Raw genomic sequence first — 20,765 nt, forward strand, 5'->3', positions numbered from 1 at the left:
GGAACGCAGACAGGGGAATGCTGCTACAGTCGTCTTGCTTGTGGCTTCCTAGAGGCACCTGGTTGGCCGCTGTGTGAACAGACTGCTGGACTTGATGGGCCTTGGTCTGATCCAGCGTAGAGTAGTGGTTAAGAGCGGTATTGTGGAGTGGTGGACTCTGATCTGAAGAACCAGGTTTGATTCCCAGTTCCTCCACATGAGCGGCGGAGGCTAATCTGGTGAACTGGATTTGTTTCCCTACTCCTACACACGAAGCCAGCTGGGTGACCTTGGGCCAGTCACATCTCTCTTAGAGCTCTCTCAGCCCCACCTACTTCACAGGGTGTCTGTTGTGGGGAAGGGAAGGTGATTGTAAGCTGGTTTGATTCTTCCTGAAGTGGCAGAGGAAGTCAGCCTATAAAAACCAACTCTTCTTTTTCTGTATGTCCCTAACGGCGAACACCTCCCACTTATATACTCGATGGGCGTGACGATCGTTGAAAGGGCGTGGCTAAACACCCAGCGTCTCGCGCGAGACGGCAGCCTTCTGACGATGACGCCATCGCAGCTTCTTCCGCTGCATTGGCGGCTGAGAAAAAGGAGGGCGGGATCAGAGCGCTCCCTTGCGGAAGTGTGTCGTTCTGGGCGCGTGATTTCAAAGCGGCGGTTGGCAGAGTTTGATTCCCCCCCCTCCTCCTCCTCCTTTAACGATTGGGTGAGGCTGCGCGTGGCCGAGGCCTGACGGAGATGGTTGCCATGGCAGCGGCCGCCGCTGACGTTAAACGGTAGATATCGGTGCCGGCGGTTGCCATGGCAGCGGTTAGCGAGGCCTTTTGGGGAGGACGAAGCCTGGTTCTTTAGTGGGAAGGAGTGACTTGATGGAAACTGCCTTGCCGGTGGGTGTGCAAGTAAAAGGGACAAAAGCCGCACTCCCAGACGAAGGCTCTTGGGAGTCCGTGTCTTGGCAGGTGAGATTAAAAACTCCCTGCTGGGCGAACCGCAGGTGGCTGTGGGGAGCCAGCGTGGAGTAGAATTTGGACTGGGTGGCCTGGACGCAAATCCCTTCTGCCTTGAAGCTTAGTGAAGACTGTTAGACGCGCCACTGCCTCCCCGCATGATCCACCTCATAGAGTTGTTGTGAGGATGAAATGGAGAATGCAGGGACCATGAAGGCTGCGCTAAATTCCCCAATACAATTGGTAGATTTCTGCCAGAGTTGTTTTCTGCATGGTAAGTTTCTGTTAAAGATGGTGGAGCAGGCCCCGTTGTGCAGTGGATAGCATCCACAGATTCACAGAGCACCCTGAACAATACTTTCATTGAATAGACCTGAGTAGGATTCTGAGTAGATATGTTTAGAATTACACTGTCAGTAGTGGTGTATTACTCACTGTGCCTAGGTTGCTGTGTGTGCGCATATATATATTATTATGTTTGTGTGTGTGTGTATATATATGTGTGTGTGTGTGTGTGTGTGTATATATATGTATATATATGTGTGTGTGTATATATACATTTATATATATACACACACACCTGAATTATATATATATATATATATAAATTCAGGGCCCTCAACCTGCTCTTGTATTTTGTACAGAGGCGCTGTCTAGGAGTTCTGGCTCTGAAAGTGAGAAAGTGTCTGAGATGTTACCCCCCAAGAAGCAGCAACTGCAACTTCATCACTGGAGGACAACTAGAGAGCTACCTCTTTGTGAAAATGTGAGGCCTCTGTCAGCAGCAGCGAAGTGGAAGTTTTTAGCGGAGAGGAGCCAGCCCGTGGCACCTGTTGGGGCTTGGGTGGAGGGTGCCCCAGAGGATGAAGAGGAAAGCCTAGCTTTTGTGAGTACTGAGAAATTATGTTTTGCTTTTATTGCAGTGTTCCGAGTATCAGAGGTTGGGTCATGGCACTTTGCAGAACCATCTCTCCCTATAGTAAAATAGAGGTTGTGGCGCTATTGTTGTGATTGAGTAATCTCATTCAGACAGTCATGCTACACGCATACCCACAGAAGCTGCTTGTCAATGGCCCCTGGCCAATATAGCAAGCCGAAAAGCTCACACCAGCCTCCTTGTCCTCACTTACTCCATTGGACTCTATGTTAATGGGGGGACACATCACCATCCATAGGAAAATGTACTGATTTAGCGTTGTTTTAACTGTATTTTAAATTTTTGTATCATTATGTATATATATCTATGGGTTTAGCCGGCCTGAGCCTGGTCCTGCCCCGCGGGGGAAGGCAAGGTATAAATAAAATTTATATTCTCTGAACACCCACAGCTATGGAGCTGCCTTAGACAGTCTCATCCCATCGGTCCTTCTCATGGAGGGGGTTGCGCTCACTTTGAAGGAGCAGGTTCATAGCTTGAGGGTACTGCTGGATCCTGGCCTACAGTTGGAGGCCCAGATCTTCTCTGTAGCACATAGTGGCTTTTATGAGCTTTAGCCAGCTATAGATATTCCTCGAAAAGTGTGATTTGGCTACAGTGATCATCGCTTTGATTATGTTCAGGTTAGATTACTGTAAGGCAGTTTATATGAGGCCATCTTTGAAAATGGTCTAGAAACTTCATTCAAAACGCCAGCAGCTAGGCTATTGTTAGGGGCAGGATATATCACCTCAGTGCTGAAAGATTTACATTGGGTGCTCATTTGTTTTCAGGCACAATTCAGAGTGCTGGTTCTTATCTTTAAAACCTTAAACAGCTTGGAGCCAGGGTACTTGAAAAACCATCTTCTCCCATATTGGCCAACCTGCTAGTTAAGTTCTGCCTTACAAGCCCGCTCTCTGTGTCCTTGCCTTCAGGGGTGAGGCAGGTAGCAACCAGAGACAGGGCTTTCTCAGTAGTGGCACCTTGCTTGTGGAATGCCCTTCTCTTTGAGGCTCATCTGGCACCTATGTTGCTTTCTTTTAGTCCAAAACATTTCTGTTCACCCAAGCTTTTAATTAAGGGGTTGATTTTTTAAACACTACTTCAGTCTAGAAACTGTTATTTTAACCTGTTAGTTGTTTGTTTTTATGGTCTGTGTTTTTATGCTGGGCTATGGTTTTTAAATGGTGGATTTTAATTAATATCCTTTAAGGTGTTGTTGTTATTTTTAGTTTGTAAGCCACCTCAGACAGATTCACAAAGAGGAATAAATAAATTTTAAGTCTTTTTTTTTTAAGGCTTCAGCAGCTGTAATTGAAGAGGAATACAAAGAGCAACAAAAGGAAAAAGAAAAGGTTCTGAAACACTTTCAAGAACAGGTCAAACACAGAGTGAACCAGCATGTTAAGCAGAGAAAAAAACAGCAGCTTCAAAAATCATATGAAGCAGTAAGCCGGCATTTCCTAATTTCCAGATCCATTTCTCTTTACTGCACATATACGACCTTTCATTGAAAGGCCAGTTAGTCAAATGCTGAAAAACTTACAATAGTTGCAGTTGGAGCTGCACTTCTTTTCATGCTTAATGTATTTGTTTCCTCTTCAGGCTGTAAAAGAAGGCTCTGTTGTGATAGGATTTTCAGATTCTGCACTGCAGCTGACTCCCAAGAAAAGCACATGTTCATACAGATGCAACACAAATTCTGCCATTTGCAGTTCTGCTGGTGTTCAGCAACCCAGTAACACGCAGCAGTGGGGAAGAGAAACGCCAGAGGCGCAGTTCTTAGAACAAGCCAAAAGTGTGAGTGTCTGCTTTCAGTGAAGGTAATGAGAACTTTGCTTGCAATCTCAGTAACACTGTACTGCTGTCTTCCAGTTGACAGTACATGGGAGATATTTGGCAAATGTGCTTTCTCCCTTAAAGCTGTGTTTTCTGTGCATACTGTGCAGATATTACATGTTCTTTCCTGCAGAATGTTTTCCAGAGAGGTTCTTTTTTTTAAAGGTGGGATACAAATATTTCTATAAATAAAGTGAACATCTCACTTTGGCAGGTAAGAAACACAGTGCAGCAGGTTCGTTCCAGGCTGGCTTCTTGCAAGACTGTGTCGAAAGGAGAACCTTCATCAGAATTGCCAGGAGGTTCCTGGGGAAACCATCCGAATACACAGGTGAATTCCAGAGGAAAGGTTCAGTTATTTTGCTGTGTGCTGCCAGTGTTCATTTACTATTTAACTCTTTAGGACAGTGTTAGGTTGTCTCCATGATTTAAGAAAAAAACAATAAAATAAGTAAACTCCAAAACTAATAGAATTATTGGAAATTCTACAACAATTAGTAATAAGCAACTGAGAATATATCTATTAGAAAAGAAAATAGCAGTTAAGAGCTGGGTAAAACACTATCTCCAAATGCCTGAGAAAATAAAAAATGTTTTCACCTGTTGCCAAAAACGCAGAACAATGATGCCAGGCAAATGAATGCAGGGAGGGAGTTCCATAGACAAGGTGCCATCCATAGGAAATGTCCTGTCTCTTGTGGCCACCAATGTTGCTTTTGAAGAAGGAGGTGCAATGATTCCCTAGCAGTGATCGTAACAGCCAGGCAGACTTGTATGGAAGGAGGCAAGCCTTTTCTTGCTTGGCCAGCTGTAAAGCATGATCTAGAATTCAGTTCTAAGCATACTGACAAGGAAGCAGTCCCAACAAACTCACTAAGACTTACTTCCAAAGTAATCATATTTCAGATCAGGCTGTTAGAACAAAATGAGTTTTTAGGGTTGGGTGAAAATGTGTTCTTGCTGTTACAACTTATGCAGCTTCGCAGTATTCTTTGATAGCTATCATGTTAGAATCTGCACTCTGTTTTTGTAAGCTACTCTTCCCTAGCTTTTTGTCAAATCAATAGAAGATTGATTGGCATATCAATGCTACAGTGTTGTACAAGAATGGTGAAGCAGATATTTCATGAGAAGCTCTGCTTGGGCAAATGGAAGCTGACTAATCTGACACGCTACCAAGGAGAATAAGTGTTTTGCTTGCCTGATTGCATCTGTAAATGTGTACATGAGGGTGTGGTTGCTATCCAGCTGTTCTTTTTTTTTTAATCACCATGATCTTTTAGAAAAAGAATATGGAGCTTATAAATAACTCTTCCCTCATGCCTACTTAATCACAAAAATCTCTTCTTTTGCCCAACAGCAGGTGCAGTAGACTGGTTTGTGGGACTAGAGAAGCTGTGATTGCATTCTCTCACTGCTGCTGAACTGTTAAAATGTAGAGGTGTGATCTGTGAGTTTCAGCCTGCAGATTTACTTCCAGCTTTGCTCTTGTGCTTCAAAACATTCTGCTGTTGTGTTCTTCTGTGAGCTTGAGCTAGATTGTCTGCCATGAATTTCAGCAATGGAAGAATAAAATGGATTCTACCCTTTCTGTAATTTCAGTGTAGTTAAGTAGCAAGAGCCTAGATTAATATTGTGAAAGCTCTAACTTTAATCAACTTGCTGTTGAAAATAAAAGTAGTAATGCTGGCTGAGAGACCAAGTCATGTGCTATTAGTTCTTTACTAGAGATTCCTAAGAACACTTTCTCGTATTAAGCCCCATTCAGTAGACCTGAATCAGATTCTGAGTGGACCTGTTTAAGATTGCTGTGGAGTCCACACAGTCCACTTAAATGATGCTAGGTTTGTTGGCCTTATCTTCCCCATTACGTAGCTACTGGAAGTGATAAGAGCATTATCTTACAATGGATGATATGGTTTACAGCATTAAGTAATCAGGTGAAAAGTTGCAATTGTTACATGGTAATTACAGCTGATGAATTTGCCCTTTAGAAAATGAAGCCTTTTCATTCTGAAAATTGTAGAAAGATGCAATTAGATTTGACAGTGGTACAGCGCAACACAGGTCAAACCTGTGGGTTGGAGTAGTGGGGACCTAAAGCATAGCATAGGTGGGAATAGAAGAGCTGTATGGTTTCTCCCCATGCACACTTCCCTTCCCCACAAACAGTATTTTAAAAATGACTCTTAATGGGGGGGGCTAGCAGGGGGCTGGAACCCCGCTAAGACACAAACACCTATAGTTAAAGTAACTTTTTAAAAAGAGGTGGCAGTATGGTTTGAGTGAAGGTTTCAGCTTTCCTCACCCACCTATGTTTTGCTGCAAAAGATTCTGTCCCCTTACTTCATAGGGATTTGATGGGAACTTGATTTTCCATGCAGAAGCAGCGGGGGAGGGTTGTATAGGTGTCACAGGGAGGCCAGTTGGGTTCTTTGTTTCGTAATCCTGTTTTGATCTCCAACAACCATCATTCCTGTTCTGTTCACCCAAAGCGCTGGTTTTAAAAGATTACTTCCGTTGTTGTTTTTTCTTTAGAAGGCAAAATCCAACACAACAACCGCAATAAATACAGGAGAGGGTCATCCCAGGGAGTCTCCTCTGGTGGGATACCATGATCTTGCATCAGAACTGCAAGAGCAGGAAATTCAGAAACAAGAGCAAGGCGGCAAGGACTGCTACTATACAGTACAGCTTAAAAAGGTAAGCCTTCTCTGACACCACACTTGTTCTAATTTAAGATTCGTATTTGCTCTCCACAAATACTTTGGAAGAATTGTTGGTTTCTTTAGATCTGATGTCAGAGGAATGCAAGTTTTTTTTTAATGGCTTTTATCTCGGCTAAATGTTAAGCTGCTTTCTGCATTTTCAGTTCAAGTGGTAGTTGGGGGTACAAATTGAAGTAACTAGAAGATCACCCACATTCTTCTCCCCCCCACACACACTCACACCTTTTAAGAGAGGCAAGGCAGGATTGCAGGTGACAGGCCAGTGGAAAGTATTTGGGTACTGGTAAGGGAAGGAAGGACAAATAATACCGTGTTGGGGTCTTTACAGATGACCTGATCAGGGTTGGGAGGTGGATGCTGCCCTCTTTGAGCAGTTTGACAGTGTATCCAAGCAACATGGCCTTGTAGTTATGGGTGACTTCAATTTCCCTAACGTGTGCTGGGAGACTCTGCTAAGCATCCAGAGTCACACAACTTCCTGACCTGCCTGGTCGACAACTTCCTTATTCAAATGGCGGAGGAAGCTAAGAGGGGCTCGGCCATGTTCCAACTTAATATTAACCAACAGACAAGAATTGGTAGATGGGGTAAGATGGTGGGGACTTTAGGGGGAAGTGACCATTTCCTCCTAGAATTCGTTTGCTGTGGGCGGCCAAGAAAGTTTGTAGCCAAATGTATATTTTAGATTTTAGTAGGGCAGACTTTAATGAGGCATGAGAGAGTCATTCCATTGTCAAAAATGTTGGAAGGGAAAGGAGCAAGTGAAGGGTGGGCTCTCCTAAAACCAGAGCTATTGCAAGCGCAAGCCATTGCTATTCCAGCAAAATGGAAACATGGTGGGATCCAAGAAACCAATGTGGATGAACAAAGAACTCCATGATGAGCTAAGGAACAAAAAGGAAATAGTCAAGAAATGGAGGGAAGGCTATATCTCTAACAAAGAGTATCTGTGGGTTGCTGGACACTGTAAGTCAGCCATCAGAGAGGCCAAAGCTCAGAATGAGCTGAAGCTGGCCAGGGAGCCTTGCTACAAAAAGAAAAGCTTCTTCAGATATTTGAGGAGCAAATGCAAGGTAAAAGAAGTGACAGGCCCACTGTGGGGTGAAAATGGAGAAACTCTGACAGAGAGAAAGCAGAAAGGCTCAATGCCTATTTTGTCTCAGTGTTTTCCCTGAAGAAGAGAACAGGTTCATCTAAGATAGTAGTAGGTGTGGAACGGTATCTGGACTGCTGATTGACATGGACAGAGAGGTTGTTGAAAAGTACCTGGCTGCATTGGGTGAGTACAAATCCCCAGGCCAGATAGTATGCACCCAAGAGTACTCAAAAGAACTTTCTAAAGAGCTTGCAGAGCTGTTGTCCATTATCATCCAGACCTCTTGGTGGACAGGAGATGTGCTGCAGGACTAGAGGAGGTCAAATGTTATCCCATTCTTCAAAAAAGGGAGAAAGGATGACCCAAGAAACTATAGGCCAGTCTGTCTGACCTCTGTCCTAGGGAAAATACTGGAGCAGGTTTTAAAGGGGTCAATCTACAAGCATCTGGAGGACAACTTGGTGATCCCCAACAGGTCCTGCCGGACCAACCTCATTTCTACCTTTGATTGACTGATGAGCTTACTGGATCATGGGAATGCCATTAATGTTATTTACCTGGATTTCAGAAAAGATTTTGACATGGTTCACCATGATATTCTGATAAACTGGAGTACTGCGGGCTGGACAGGGAACAGGTTGGAGAACTGCATCAAAAGCATAGTTGTCAATGGCATTTCATCTGATTGGAGGGAGGCGTCCAGTGGCTGAACACAGGACTCGGTACTTTTCAATATTTTTATAAATGTTTTGGATGAGGGGGTGGAGAGACTACTCATTAAATTTGCAGATGACACCAATTTGGGAGTAGTAGTAAGCACCCCAGAAGACAGAAATAGAATTCATCGAGATCTGAACACACTGGAAAAGTGGGTGGATATGAATAAGATGCAGTTCAACAAGGATAAGTGCAGAGTTCTACATTTGGGTAACAAATGTGAAGCACGTGTACAGGATGAGGGATACACTTCTGTGTGTTTGTGAACAAGATCTTGGGGTACTGGAGGACTGTAAGCTAAATATGAGCAGTCAGTGTGATGCCGCAGCAATAAAGGCTAATGCAGTCTTGGGGTGTATCCACAGAGGCATAACATCCAAATCACAAGATGTCATAGTCCTGCTATACACCACTTTGATCAGGCTGCACCTGGAGTACTGTGTGCATTTCTGGAAGCCTCACTTCAAAAAGGATGTGGACAGAATGAAGCAGGTGCAGAGGAGAGCGACGATGATCGGGGGCCTGGAGACCAAGCCCTACAAGAAAGCCTGAGGACTTGAGAATGTTCAGTCTGGAGGAGGTTGGGGGGGGGGCACAATCTCTGGGTAAAATAAGGGATGTAAATTTATGTTGAATTATACATACCTAATAATTAGATACATATAAATAGTATATTGCAATCATTGCGTTCCATAAGTTTTGCGTACTGTTTTAGTAACTTTTTAATAAAAAGGTGTATACATCAGTATTTGTACTGTGTAGTATGTAAAGATCACCTTGTTCATTTTTTTTATTAACAGTTCATTTATGGAACAAATTTCAAATATTACAAACCATATGGGACTAGGTCAAGACCTATTGAATTTAGGCTTTCCACTGACATCTATGATACTTACCTTTGGCTTGCTTATGCCCGTGGTAGCTGTGAAAAACACATTATTTGTTTCTTGTTTGTTATATAAAACATCAGGTAACATTTAAGAGAAAAACAAGGTACTGTAAGTTAAACTTCATTGTAAGCCTCTTAGTGTTGTACCTCAAAGTTTCTCAGCTTTGTTTCTTCCTCTTTCCTTCTTGCAGATTAGTAGTGACATAATGAAGTATTCCTGTTCAGCTGGCACTTCAGCAGTTGGTGCTGAAACCCAAACTCCCCTGGTCCTGTGGCCTGGAATAGAGGAAGAACAACTGAAGAAGGAGGTATGGACTGCTAGATGAAGTCACATTACATCCAAACTGATAAATGCTATTTGTGCTTATGCTGCAGACTGGGAACAAACCGTGGTTTTCCAGTTGCAATGAAAGGCAGATGATGTTTTGCCACAGAGCAGGGGTTTGTTTATTAGCATCTAGAAATGTAGTTTCTTAGTGTTCAGTCTTGTAAAACTTCTCCAGTCTGTTGAACGAATCAGCAATGCAACATCAAAGCATCGTGATGCATTCTGGTTCTGTACTTCAGATGGGTGTGAGCACCTGGTATAGGCTTTTGGTTCTTTACTTTCAAGAGTAGAATGGAGAAGCAACCAGACCTTTGAAACATGCTTCTTGCCTAAATGGGAGTAAAGGCCAAGTGCAGCACTGTGATAAATACACTGGCCAGCAGAGGGAAGTGCCTTCTGCTGGGAGGTTCATGCCCCCTCCATTTTAACTGCTGCAATAAACGATAATGACATAACAGTAATTGCAACATGTAGCCAGTTTGAGCTCTATAGATACACTTTTGGTGATGGAACATAGAAAGTCTCAAGCACAAGCAAGCTCATATTAAATCATAAAAGTGTGTAGTATGATAGGTCTTATATATGGGGTACTCTGAGGATAAAACTGCAATTAGGGAAGCAAAACACTCTAGGCAACTTATACAATATATTCCCAGATTCTGCATCAATTAAACCAGAAGAGTGACATCTTTCTTTCTTGGCTCCCTACTTCTCTGTGTACCATCCAGAGTGTGATCTCTTTCAACATCAGTTCCAAAGTTTGCCCAATATTGCTCTGAGATTGTCCTCTTTCCTGTAGCGTCAAAACCAGTACCTGCGATACAGGCGCCTCTTCATGGACATTGAAAGAGAACAAGTAAAGGAACAGCAAAGACAGAAGGAGTGGCAGAAGAAAATGGACAAGTACTTTGTTTCTTTAAAATATTATTACACTGCCTCCTAACCTGCGGCTTTTGAGGCACTACGATATATTTTTCCCTTTTTGTCAGTTTACTCAGGATTGGGTTTGCTGAACCCAAGGGCACGGCACCAGTGCAAAATATTTGTAGGAGCTGAACACTATAGAGGAGAGAGAAATTTATTTTGTTGCGATATTGTCAAGGTCTCTCGCCTTTTTAATAGAAACAGAGGGAAAAGGCAAAACTTTGGCAAGGGGTTTGTTTTACTCCACCTCCTCGCACAAGTTTAGGCAAAAGCCGTGGGTTAGAATGCTCGGGGGCTGAGACCCACTCAGCTTCCCCTAGGTAGTACTGCCACCAGACCCTGTTTTAGGGACACCTCAGACCAGGGGCCAAGAGCACCCCTGGGCTACCCTTTTCCCTGTTGCCTTGACAACCACACACCAGTCACGCCTCCCCTTATCCCTTTGGCCAACCCATTCGGGTAGTCTTATTTCCCTGCAAGCTAGGGATGGGTGGGCCCTTACTCCAATCCCTGCACGCTATGGATTATTGCCAGCTGATCTTATTTACAAGGTAGAAATTACCTCCACCTTTAGCAAGTGGATAATGATGGGTGACGGCTGTTCGCCCATCACCCTCCCTTTCAACTAGGTGATTTTGATGAAGCAACACGTACTGGGTTATTCTCGTAGCACTGCGGCCTTGAGGCCTGAAGGGAGCAGTAAAATTGCTTCCAGCTGTGCTTCTCTCAAGGCGGGGAAGGATACTCCTTAACAATTCCCACACTCCTTGCATACTAGTTTTACAACCCTAATTCAGGCATGGTCAAAGGCCAAGCTTGAACCAAGAATAATTCCTACAAGAAATTGTAAGAGACTCTTACAGTTTCTTGACAGATATATAGAGTAGTGATACTCTACTAAATCACAAGAGTCAAGTTAATAGGCATCACAGCAGAATAGCATCATCATATCTTTTCAGTCTGTCTTGCAAACCATTTTTACAACCTTAGTAGCTGTGTCTTCAGTTTCTCACTGCATGGAGAAGCTTTAGTCAACTTCAGCAGTCTAGACAGTTTCATCAAGACTAAATAAGGGATTAAAGTAATCAGCTTCCTAGGGTGTATCTGTGGTGGCCATTTGCCTCACTGCCCAGGCTGATGAATGTTGATCGTGTAGGCCCATGACCTCTAATCTAATTTCTAATTGCAAATGGGGAACTAATTTTAAGGCAAAGAGGATCACCTTGTAATAAAAGAATACTCGAATCAAGGGGAATTTGCATTATGAGCCTGTTATGTTTTTATTTATCTCTTTGCTGCCTGACCCCAGCAACCTTCCTTTCCTCCTTGCCCCTTCCAACATGAGTGAGTTGCCAATATCTTCTGAAAGGAAGCCTCAAACAATTGGGAGATAGCCAGGCATGTGAGCACGCATATAGTGGTGAGCTTTCCCCCTGCAGCCTTTTAATTCCCATTGGAGGCACTTGTAAATAAATAACTAAAATAAAAAATTGCTTAGTGGTCGGAGGTGATTTGGGGTGATAACTTCTGGCTTGTGCTGTGCTTGAACAGATCTTCAGCAGTTTTTCTGATGTTAGAAATCATGCCATTAGTCAGCCACTGTCAAATTTCTTTTTAAAGAGCAGAACTCTCTTCAGATGAATTTAACGGCTTATGTTTCTTATCAAATATAAGGGGCAGAAGAATCTTTAGTTTAGGATACTAGTCAAGGAGCATGCACCCAGATGTAGCTATGCTTTATACAGAAGCACGTGAAGCCTCATGTGCTGTCATAACAGATGCATGCGATGGGCAACTGGCTGTGGAATCTTCCTATTTGTGGGAGCAAGCTTGTTTATAATCTGTACGGTGTAAGGTTAACTTGGCATTGTTCCTATAGTTCTTTTACAGGAGGAAGTGTTACAAGGATGTAGTAAAGTCTATGTAAATACTTAATCTGCAAAATAACTGCAGGGAGAGGGAAAGATGGATTGAAAGGCCATAGTCTTTGCTACTGAGCAAATATGTTTTCCTTTAAATTCTAGGCCTTTTCTGTATAGTGTGTGAATAGCTTTTTAAAAGCAGCAATCTGCATTCCTTTAAAGTGAGGTCTGACAAATGGCTTTCTTGCTGATTTCAGTAAGTTAAAGTTTGTATGTATAGAGTGCTTTTACTTCAACAGCCTGATTGCAGTAGTTTTTGTACCAACCCTATAACGTAGGCTGCCCTGACTTGGATGGCCCAGGCTAGCCTGATCTCATCAGACCTCAAAAGCTAAGCAGGGTCAGCCCTGGTTAGTACTTGAATGGGAGACTACCAAGGAATAGCAGGGTTGTTATGCAGAGGCAGGCAATGGCAAACCACCTCTGTTAGTCTCTTGCCTTGAAAACCCTACTGGGTTGCCATAAATCGGCTGCAACTTGATGGCACTTTACACACACATATAATGTAGGCCATTGTTACTATCCCCTTGTTGCACATTGGGAGCCAAAGTCAAGAGACTGTGACCCGCTTGAAACCACCTTGTTAATTCATCAGTTCCATGATAGCAGAAAGGCAAAATATTAATGTGATAAAAGTGATATTTGAGCTTGCAGCTTCCTGTTGTGGAGCCCATGATGTTTCACGAGGCGTAGCCTGGTGCATTTTGACCTGAAAAAGATCAGGAGAACACCAGAGAGGAGGGGAGAAGATGGTGTTACGAAAAGTGCAATCTGTTTATTTTAAAAATGTGTGTCCTGCTTTTTTTCTCCAAATCAACTTAAAAAAAACAAACCTATGCACTAATATTTAATTTAAAAACAAGCATTATGGCAGAAAACAAAACATGCAGACAGGTGAGAGATGATTAAAATGAAGAGCTGCTAAATGCCTGCTGGAAGGGGTGATTTCAACTACACGTGTGAAGCTAGAAGCCACAGAGCAGGGTAGATCCAGAATCTTAGTGCTGCCCCTATGAAAGCTTTATCCCATGTACTGATTCCCCTCTCAAACCTCTAATGGTAGAACAAGACAGCTACAAATAACCTGGGTTCATGGGCAGGTACACTTTCTGCACATTAAAAAAAATCTTAAATCATGTGCAGCATCATACTTTGGAAGGGCTGCCATGTTTCCCATCCACTGACAGTGCTGAGACAGGAGGAATTATAGTCCCCTTTTAGCAAGCATTTACCATTTCTCATTTCTTTTTCATGAGAATTTCACAGATTTGAGTACAATTGTGCCCTTCTAACTCGCAGCCCTAGTCTGTAAGCATCTGACCGTTTTTCACTTTGAAAGATTGAATTAAATTCCATTTCTGTCCACAGAATTAAGAAAGAAAAGGAGCACCAGCGCCTTGCAGAGGAACAGAAAATGCAGGAGGCCGCTTCCCATGAAGTTCCTAACTCTAGTGAAAAAGCTTGTGAAAAATTGCAACAGCTTAAGCTAGAGGACATGAAAGAAAAGAAAAAGATAGCAGAAAAACGACAGAGGCACAAAGAATATGCAAGGTGATCTGAAATGTTTGAGCAGGGCTTTCTTTGCTTACCTAAGTTGCAAGATCCAGAAGTGCACTTCGCTTGTGGGACCCAGTACTAGTAAAGTTTGCTGAGTCCCACCAGACCCCAGGTAAATCTGGGATTAAGAACATAAGGTCCTGCTGGATCAGACCATTGGTCCATCTAGTCCAGCATCCTGTCACACAGTGGCCAACCAGTTTCTCTGGAGGTCCAACAACAGGGAATAGAAGCTGAGACCTTCCCCTGATGTTGCCTCCTGGCAGTGGTATTACTGCTTCTGAATGTGGAGGTTTACTGCTTCTGAACGTGGAGGTTCCCCTTAGTCACTATGGCTAGTAGCTACTGATAGACTTATCTAATCACCTTTTGAAGCTGAATCTAATAACCTTTTAAAGCTGACTGTGCCTGCGGCCATCACTACACTCTCTGGCAGTGAATGCCACATTTTAATCACTTGTGGAGTAAAGGTATTTATTTTTGCCTGTCCTGAATCTGCAACCTGTCAACTTCACTGAATGTCCTTGAGGTATAGTATTTTGGGAGAGGGAGAAAAAGACCTGTCTGCTCTGTTTACCCTGTGCATAATTCTGTAAACCTCTATCATTCCCCCCCTTTATTTGTTTCTTTTCTATGCTGAGAAGTCCCAGACTCAAGCATTTTGTCATAGGAAATGTACACTTATCCTTTAATCATCTGGGTTGCCCTCTTCTGAACTTTTTCCAGCACTGCAATGTCCTTTTTGCAATACAGTGACCGGAATTGCTCACAGTATTCCAAATGAGGCTGCATTATAGATCTTTACAAGGACATATTGTCTGTTTTATTTTCAGTCCATTTCCTAATAATCCACTCCCTAATAATAATAAGTTTAGAGCCTGTTAGTATGTACTTGCATTTGTGATTTTTGTTCCATCGTGCATCACTATACACTAACCTACACTGAACTTCATTTGTCCCATTGTTCCCCACTTACCCAATTTGTGAAGATCTTCCTGGAGCTCTTCACACTCATCCTTGGTTTCCACCATCCTGAATAATTTTGTGTTATTTGCAGACTTGTCCACTACACTGCTCTCCCCAGTTCCAGATAATTTATGAACAAACTAAATAGCACCAGCCCCAGTGTCGACTCCACTCTTTACATCCCTCCGTTATGAGAAGTGTCATTTATTCCTACTCTCTGCTTCCTATAATTTAACCAATTTTTAATCCAGAAGAAAACCCATCCTCTTATCCCATGACTGATAAGCTTACTTAGGAGTCTTTGGTGAAGTACCTTGTCAAAAGCCTTTTGAAAGTCCGAGTATACAATGTCTACTGGGTCACTGTTATTTACATGTTTGTCCACTTTTTCAAAGAAGCCATGCTAATTTTCCTTCAGCAGGCTTGGTTCCTCTGTGAGGCTAATAATTCTGAGTCTGAAGTTTACAAAAGATGCAGTGAGTCTCCAGTAGCCACCAGTATCCCTGTGACTGATTGGAGTACAAAGCTCCTGCATCTGTTCCAACCAGTCACTGCCAAGTTTGAGGTGGTTGCAGGCCTGTTTGGCTGTGAGGGTCAACACAGAAGGGTTGTGTGGCAAGTCCATTTTGGCACCAAGCCATTGAATTGCTCCTGTCACACACAACAATGTTTTGTATTTTCCCCACCCAGGTATGTAGAAGCATTACGAGCCCAGATGGAGAAGAAAATCAAAATGTACAATATCACCTTGCCTTCCTTGTGCTTCTGTGGGTCAGATTTCTGGGACTGTCATCCTGATAGCTGTGCCAATAATTGTGTGTTTTATAAAAATCATAAAGGTATGTATCTGTATTGCTCCCTGATTACAAGTATATTCTGCATATTTGGTGTGGATTTAGATACTGGTACCCTTTGAAATGGCCTGTCGTGATAGATTGCAGCCCCTGTGAAGAAACTAGGTTGAGAGCAATCACCCCAGTGAGCTTCCCTGTTGAAGTGGGGGTTTGAACATGGGTCTCCCAGATCCTAGCTCACTGTACCATGTTGGCTTTGATGATAGCAACTGGTATCTTGGAGGACAGAAGTTCTCAGAAAACTATCCACTCATAATGAATCCCCTTGAGAGCTTGTTAGATGCTATTCAGTTTTTATTCTAGGTAGACTACGCTTCCTTCCAACAGACGTAACATTTTAAATATTTTTTCTCTATACTCGGAGAAACAAACTCCCTGCATAGCCATTGATTGATTTTGGTTCCTGCAATCTAGTTGCTCAAAGTATAAAATTGGCACTATCCGTTCAATTTTTTTAAAGCTGCTAGCCCTCAAGTGTTCCAGAGCTAAACCTTTTTAAAAATGTAACATGTTTCTTAGGCTCTGAAACTACAGGGAGAACCAGGAGCAGCTTCTAGTGGGTGGGATGAGAGGTATTTGTTTCTTTTTGTAGCTTCCAGACTTGAGATGTGTGGGGGCAAATTCCTTCCCTGTTATGTTACTCAACATCCTAGGTTTGTTAGTGGGGGAGCTTTGAACATAGACTCACTAGTTTTGTGATAAGCAAACATGATACACTGCTCTTAAATTGCATACCACTTAAAAATGTGGTTAGACAAATCTGCAAATGTATGTTATAGACAAAGATTCTTATATGAAACCAAGCATATGTCTTATCCCATACAGAGGTTGAAACAATGTGTGCCTTTCTTCATTCTGGAATATAAAAGGAGATAAAGGCACACTGTATTTGACACAGCCTTTAACCTTCATTCTTTGCCTCTCCCAAGCTGTTGTCTGTTCAGTAACTGCACCCTCTCCTTGGTTATGCTAAAAGCTTTCCTGCTGCTCAATTAAACCACATCAGAACTCGCATTATAGTTCAGTGGCTTTGAATCCTATGGATATTTTATCTACTTGAAAAAAACATGCCTTTGGCAAAAACTGGAGCTACATTCATTGTTTTGTTACTGACTTGACAAGCAAAACCCAAATGCAGAAAATTCTTCCTGCAGCTCACTCCAGCACAGTAATATTGTATCTAGGTTACATAATGCTATTCTTTCTCTTTTCAGCATATGCTCACGCTTTGAGATCTGTGATCTCCTCTTGTAATGTTTTTGATGGAGGTTCAGACACCAGACTCGCTGTTCACACGTTTGCTACTGTACATGCTCGTTCTGAAAAGAATTCTTAAAAGATGGTGGTGCTTCCCTCCCTCCCTCTGACTGTTCAGTTAAGACTTCTGCAAATACCTGCTTCTGTGAACTTCTGTGAACACAAACTTCCACTGGGGTTTGACCCTAAATTCCACTTAAAATGAACCGCAAAGGAACCCTGCCTCATGGTAGTCCTCCCTTTGCCCTCCTGAACCAGTTTCGGTCTCCTACAAGATACCACTGTAACCATAAATTCCTATACATACCACACAAGGAATTAGCCTTGGAAGAAGCCATGGATCAACCAAAGACTGGACAAACCTGTCCATCTCAGCAGGAACATTCAATCAAATGTGGTGGCTTGGACTCTAGGATTTCGGTTTTGCTTTTTTAGGCCTAAGCAGCAGCAACGTCTCCTTTCTGCTCATCTCATTTTACTTAGAAATGGCCTTGTCTGAGCTCGAGGCTACTCAGTTGCATTCTTACAGTCTAGAGGAGGAAGAGAGGTCATGAGATTGCTCCATAAGGACAGCTAACATCACCAGCAATGATGCTCATAAGGCCATGTGCTGATGAAGGAATACCAGCCACGCATTTCAGCCAAGAAGGAATATCAGCCAAGAAATTCAGCCAAGTATTTCAACCACATATTCCAAGATTTTTTTTAAAAAAATAGCTACCTGTAGGACTGAACAAAATCCTGACCTATTTGATATTAGCCATGGGAGAGAGAGTCTGTTGATCATGATTTGGATATGTGAAGAGGGCAGGGAAGGCTGTTGAAATGGTACAATTTCCTTTCCTTTTGTTATAACTTGAATCTATATCTGGGGCCAAAAAATTACTGAACAGATTACTTTTTCTAACTTTTATAAAGAGGAATTTTTTTTAACAGATTCTAAAGCAGAACTTTTTGCCGTGTTTTTCTGATCCACACACTTCCCAGCTGCAAGAAACCATGCTGTTTCAGGCACTATGCAAAGTGATAATTCTCTGGCTACCCCATTTTGATATGTTTTAACCTTTTTTAATCTTGGCATACACTGTGAACTGTTACTGTGTGTTTCATGTAGCATTACAGCAGCCGTATCTAGATTCTGCATGTGATGCTTTGTAAGCAGTCTGACTAGACTGCAGACTTCTCTGCACTTAATTCTTTACAAATAACAATAAATGTTTTTATTATATAAAGGGGTGCATTCGTATAAAATATAAGTCTCTTTTAAAAATCATGGTTGTAGGTTCCTGCAGTGTGTGAATAAGGCATTTTGCATTTGTACTGTTGTAGATGGCTGCTAGGTTTAAATTCACCTAGGTTTTTCATTTGCCTTTATGATTCTATGAGATGGCCAAGTTACATTTTAGAGTTGGAAGGTACCACCGAGGTCATCTAGTCCAACCTCCTGCTCAATGCAGGAAATTCGCAACTACCTCCCCCCAATACCCCCAGTGACCCCTACTCCGTGCCCAGAAGATGGCAAAAAAAAAAAAAAAAACACCTCCAGGATCCCTGGCCAATCTGGCCTGGAGGAAAATTGCTTCGTGACCCCGAAGTGGTGATTGGCACTACCCTGGGCATGCAAGAAAGGGCCACGAGAACCAAACACTGATGCAAACCTTCTTGCCCTCCCTCTCATGATCTGCCTCAGGCCATGGAATCAGTATTACTGACAGATGGCCACTTAGCCTCTGCTTTAAAACCTACAGGGAAGGAGAGCCCACCACCTCCCGAGGAAGCCTGTTCCACTGAGGTACCACTCTAACTGTTAGAAAGTTCTTCCTAATGTTTAGCTGAAAACTCTTTTGATCAGTAGGCTTATAACTCTGGTTATTACCGTACATCCCTGCTTGCCGACTAAACCACAGTAGACTAGGTGTGTTTAGCCCTCACAGCGTTGTTTGGGCTCAGAGATATGCTTTGAATCCTGTGATTGGTTTGGTTTGGCCAGGCCTGGTAGAAGCCCTCTGAATTTCCTTGGTCAATAAAGCAATGTGTTTTAATTTCTGCATTTCAAGCTCTAACACTCAGACTATTGACCTCTGAGACCCTGAGCTGGATAGGACCCCCTTGAGGTCTGAATTTGGGTATAGCCATCCCCCAACCCTAATGGTGCTTTTAGTATGATTATGTGCTTAGATTGTGCTTCTGGGTGGGCTGTTGAAGTAAATAAGGTTAAGTTAGTATCAGTCATATTGAAAGACTTGGCATAGGGACAAATCATGCCTTGTTGACTGCATGAATCACACAGCTGCATAGATGTTTAGGATGGAGGTATATGGAAGGTTTGTGCTTGTAGACAGATTTATTACGAGAATATTTTGTTCTCTGAGAAACGCCCCTCTCCTATAACTCAGCTTACCTGAGATAACTTTTCTGGGTGGTGGCCAGGCCTGCCAGTATTCTTCCTCATCTCTATAGATGGCCATTTGACTTGCATGCAGTGATTCTGGTAACAGTGAGGCCCTTCTCTTCTAATAAGTTTTCTGTGTGTAGAAGCATGTGACTGGAGAACTATCTCCTTCACCCCCTAACACACACACACCCGCTTAAACATATCCAAGCAGCTTCCATAAATGGTCCAGGAAATTGTTCATTGTGAAGCAGAGACCAAAAATAGTGTATGTCTGCCCTGGTATGAAGATATGCTCAATACACTTTGGGCAAATTACAATGTGATTTTCTTCCCTTCCACCAATATGTATTTCACCTTTCTGCCCTTTGGAACATTCAAGGTGACAAATCATAGCAATACAATAAAAATAGAAGCAACGACATTAGAACAACACTGATCAAAAACAATTAATGAATGACCACAGCTCCAAAAACAGGCTATCAAGCATGCAGGAATTCCTATCTGTCATCAGATCAGGGATGACCACTCTTTTGTCCACGTTTGACAGGTTTGGCTGCCCAGCTGTTTGCAGTTTTGCAATTTAGGGTTGACTGCTTTCACTAAAGACAGTCCACTGGTCTGATTGCATTCAGTCACTTTTTCCTAGAAAGGTAGTCCAGCATTTTTTTAGAAATCACCTTTCAACATGCTGAAATTCCGTTTCTGGAATTTGGGTACCTTTTTGCTTCAGTCTAGATTTTTTGAGTTTGGAACAGACTCCATAATATGGGAAGATAGGCTCAGAGCAAAAGTATTTTATCTAAGGGAGTGAGCTGTATATGCTGTAGTTTATCAGTAATAAAAATGTTTAAGATATATCTTCAGAGTATTCACAGGTAGCCATTTCTGAAGTTAGACCTCCAGATCTGTTTCCCACATTAAAGACATTGTAATGTATTTCAAGTCTCCATTATAAACATCTACAGAGACGATTCCCAAAGCAATCGGTCAGTAGAAAAACCTAAACTTCCATAAGCAAATGACTGGAAAAAAACACAATAAAGGGATTCATATTCAGAACAAACTAGTAGCTTTATCTAGGGATTTATCTGTCATTCCCATTGCTTATCTCCCAGGGAGATATACACATGAAGCTGACTTATACTGAATCAGCCTATTGGTCCTCACAATCAGTGTTGCCTAGGAGTGTGTGCTTAAAAATGTTGACAATTTTTGAATTCAAGTATAATATACCCCATTTTTTTTTGGTAAATCCAGAAACTTTTTTCTGAAAATTTTCAGATATATTCTATGGGGAAGCTTTGTGGGGCTCTGGGAGGTGGTTTTTTAAGGTAGAGGCACCGAATTTGCAACATAGCTGCTGGTGAATCTCCTTGCAAGAACCCCCAAGTTTGGTAAAGATTGGGTCAGGGACACAAATTTTCTGGGCCTCCATTTG

At 42.5% G+C, this 20,765-nt stretch overlaps 1 protein-coding gene across 1 annotated transcript; it reads left to right on the forward strand.

Moving 5' to 3' along the window:
• Positions 1 to 7,661: 7,661 nt before the first annotated feature.
• Positions 7,662 to 17,027, forward strand: CCDC15 (coiled-coil domain containing 15). Its single transcript, XM_056860884.1, has 6 exons — positions 7,662 to 7,727; positions 9,316 to 9,432; positions 10,252 to 10,355; positions 13,667 to 13,849; positions 15,512 to 15,660; positions 16,890 to 17,027. Exons 1-6 carry the CDS (start codon positions 7,662 to 7,664, stop codon positions 17,009 to 17,011), a joined length of 741 nt encoding a protein of 246 aa, XP_056716862.1. The 3' UTR covers positions 17,012 to 17,027.
• Positions 17,028 to 20,765: the final 3,738 nt, after the last annotated feature.

Source organism: Euleptes europaea, chromosome 14 (genome assembly GCF_029931775.1).
Source record: "Euleptes europaea isolate rEulEur1 chromosome 14, rEulEur1.hap1, whole genome shotgun sequence".
Lineage (NCBI taxonomy): Eukaryota > Metazoa > Chordata > Lepidosauria > Squamata > Sphaerodactylidae > Euleptes > Euleptes europaea.

Bases quoted from the DNA above. Each gene is read 5' to 3' on its own strand.
- CCDC15 (XM_056860884.1), top strand. From the start codon at position 7,662: ATGGACAGAGAGGTTGTTGAAAAGTACCTGGCTGCATTGGGTGAGTAC. The intron at 7,728-9,315 runs GTATGCACCCAA...TCCTTCTTGCAG, and splicing joins ACAAATCCCCAGGCCAGATA to ATTAGTAGTGACATAATGAA. The intron at 13,850-15,511 runs GTGATCTGAAAT...TTCCCCACCCAG, and splicing joins AGGCACAAAGAATATGCAAG to GTATGTAGAAGCATTACGAG.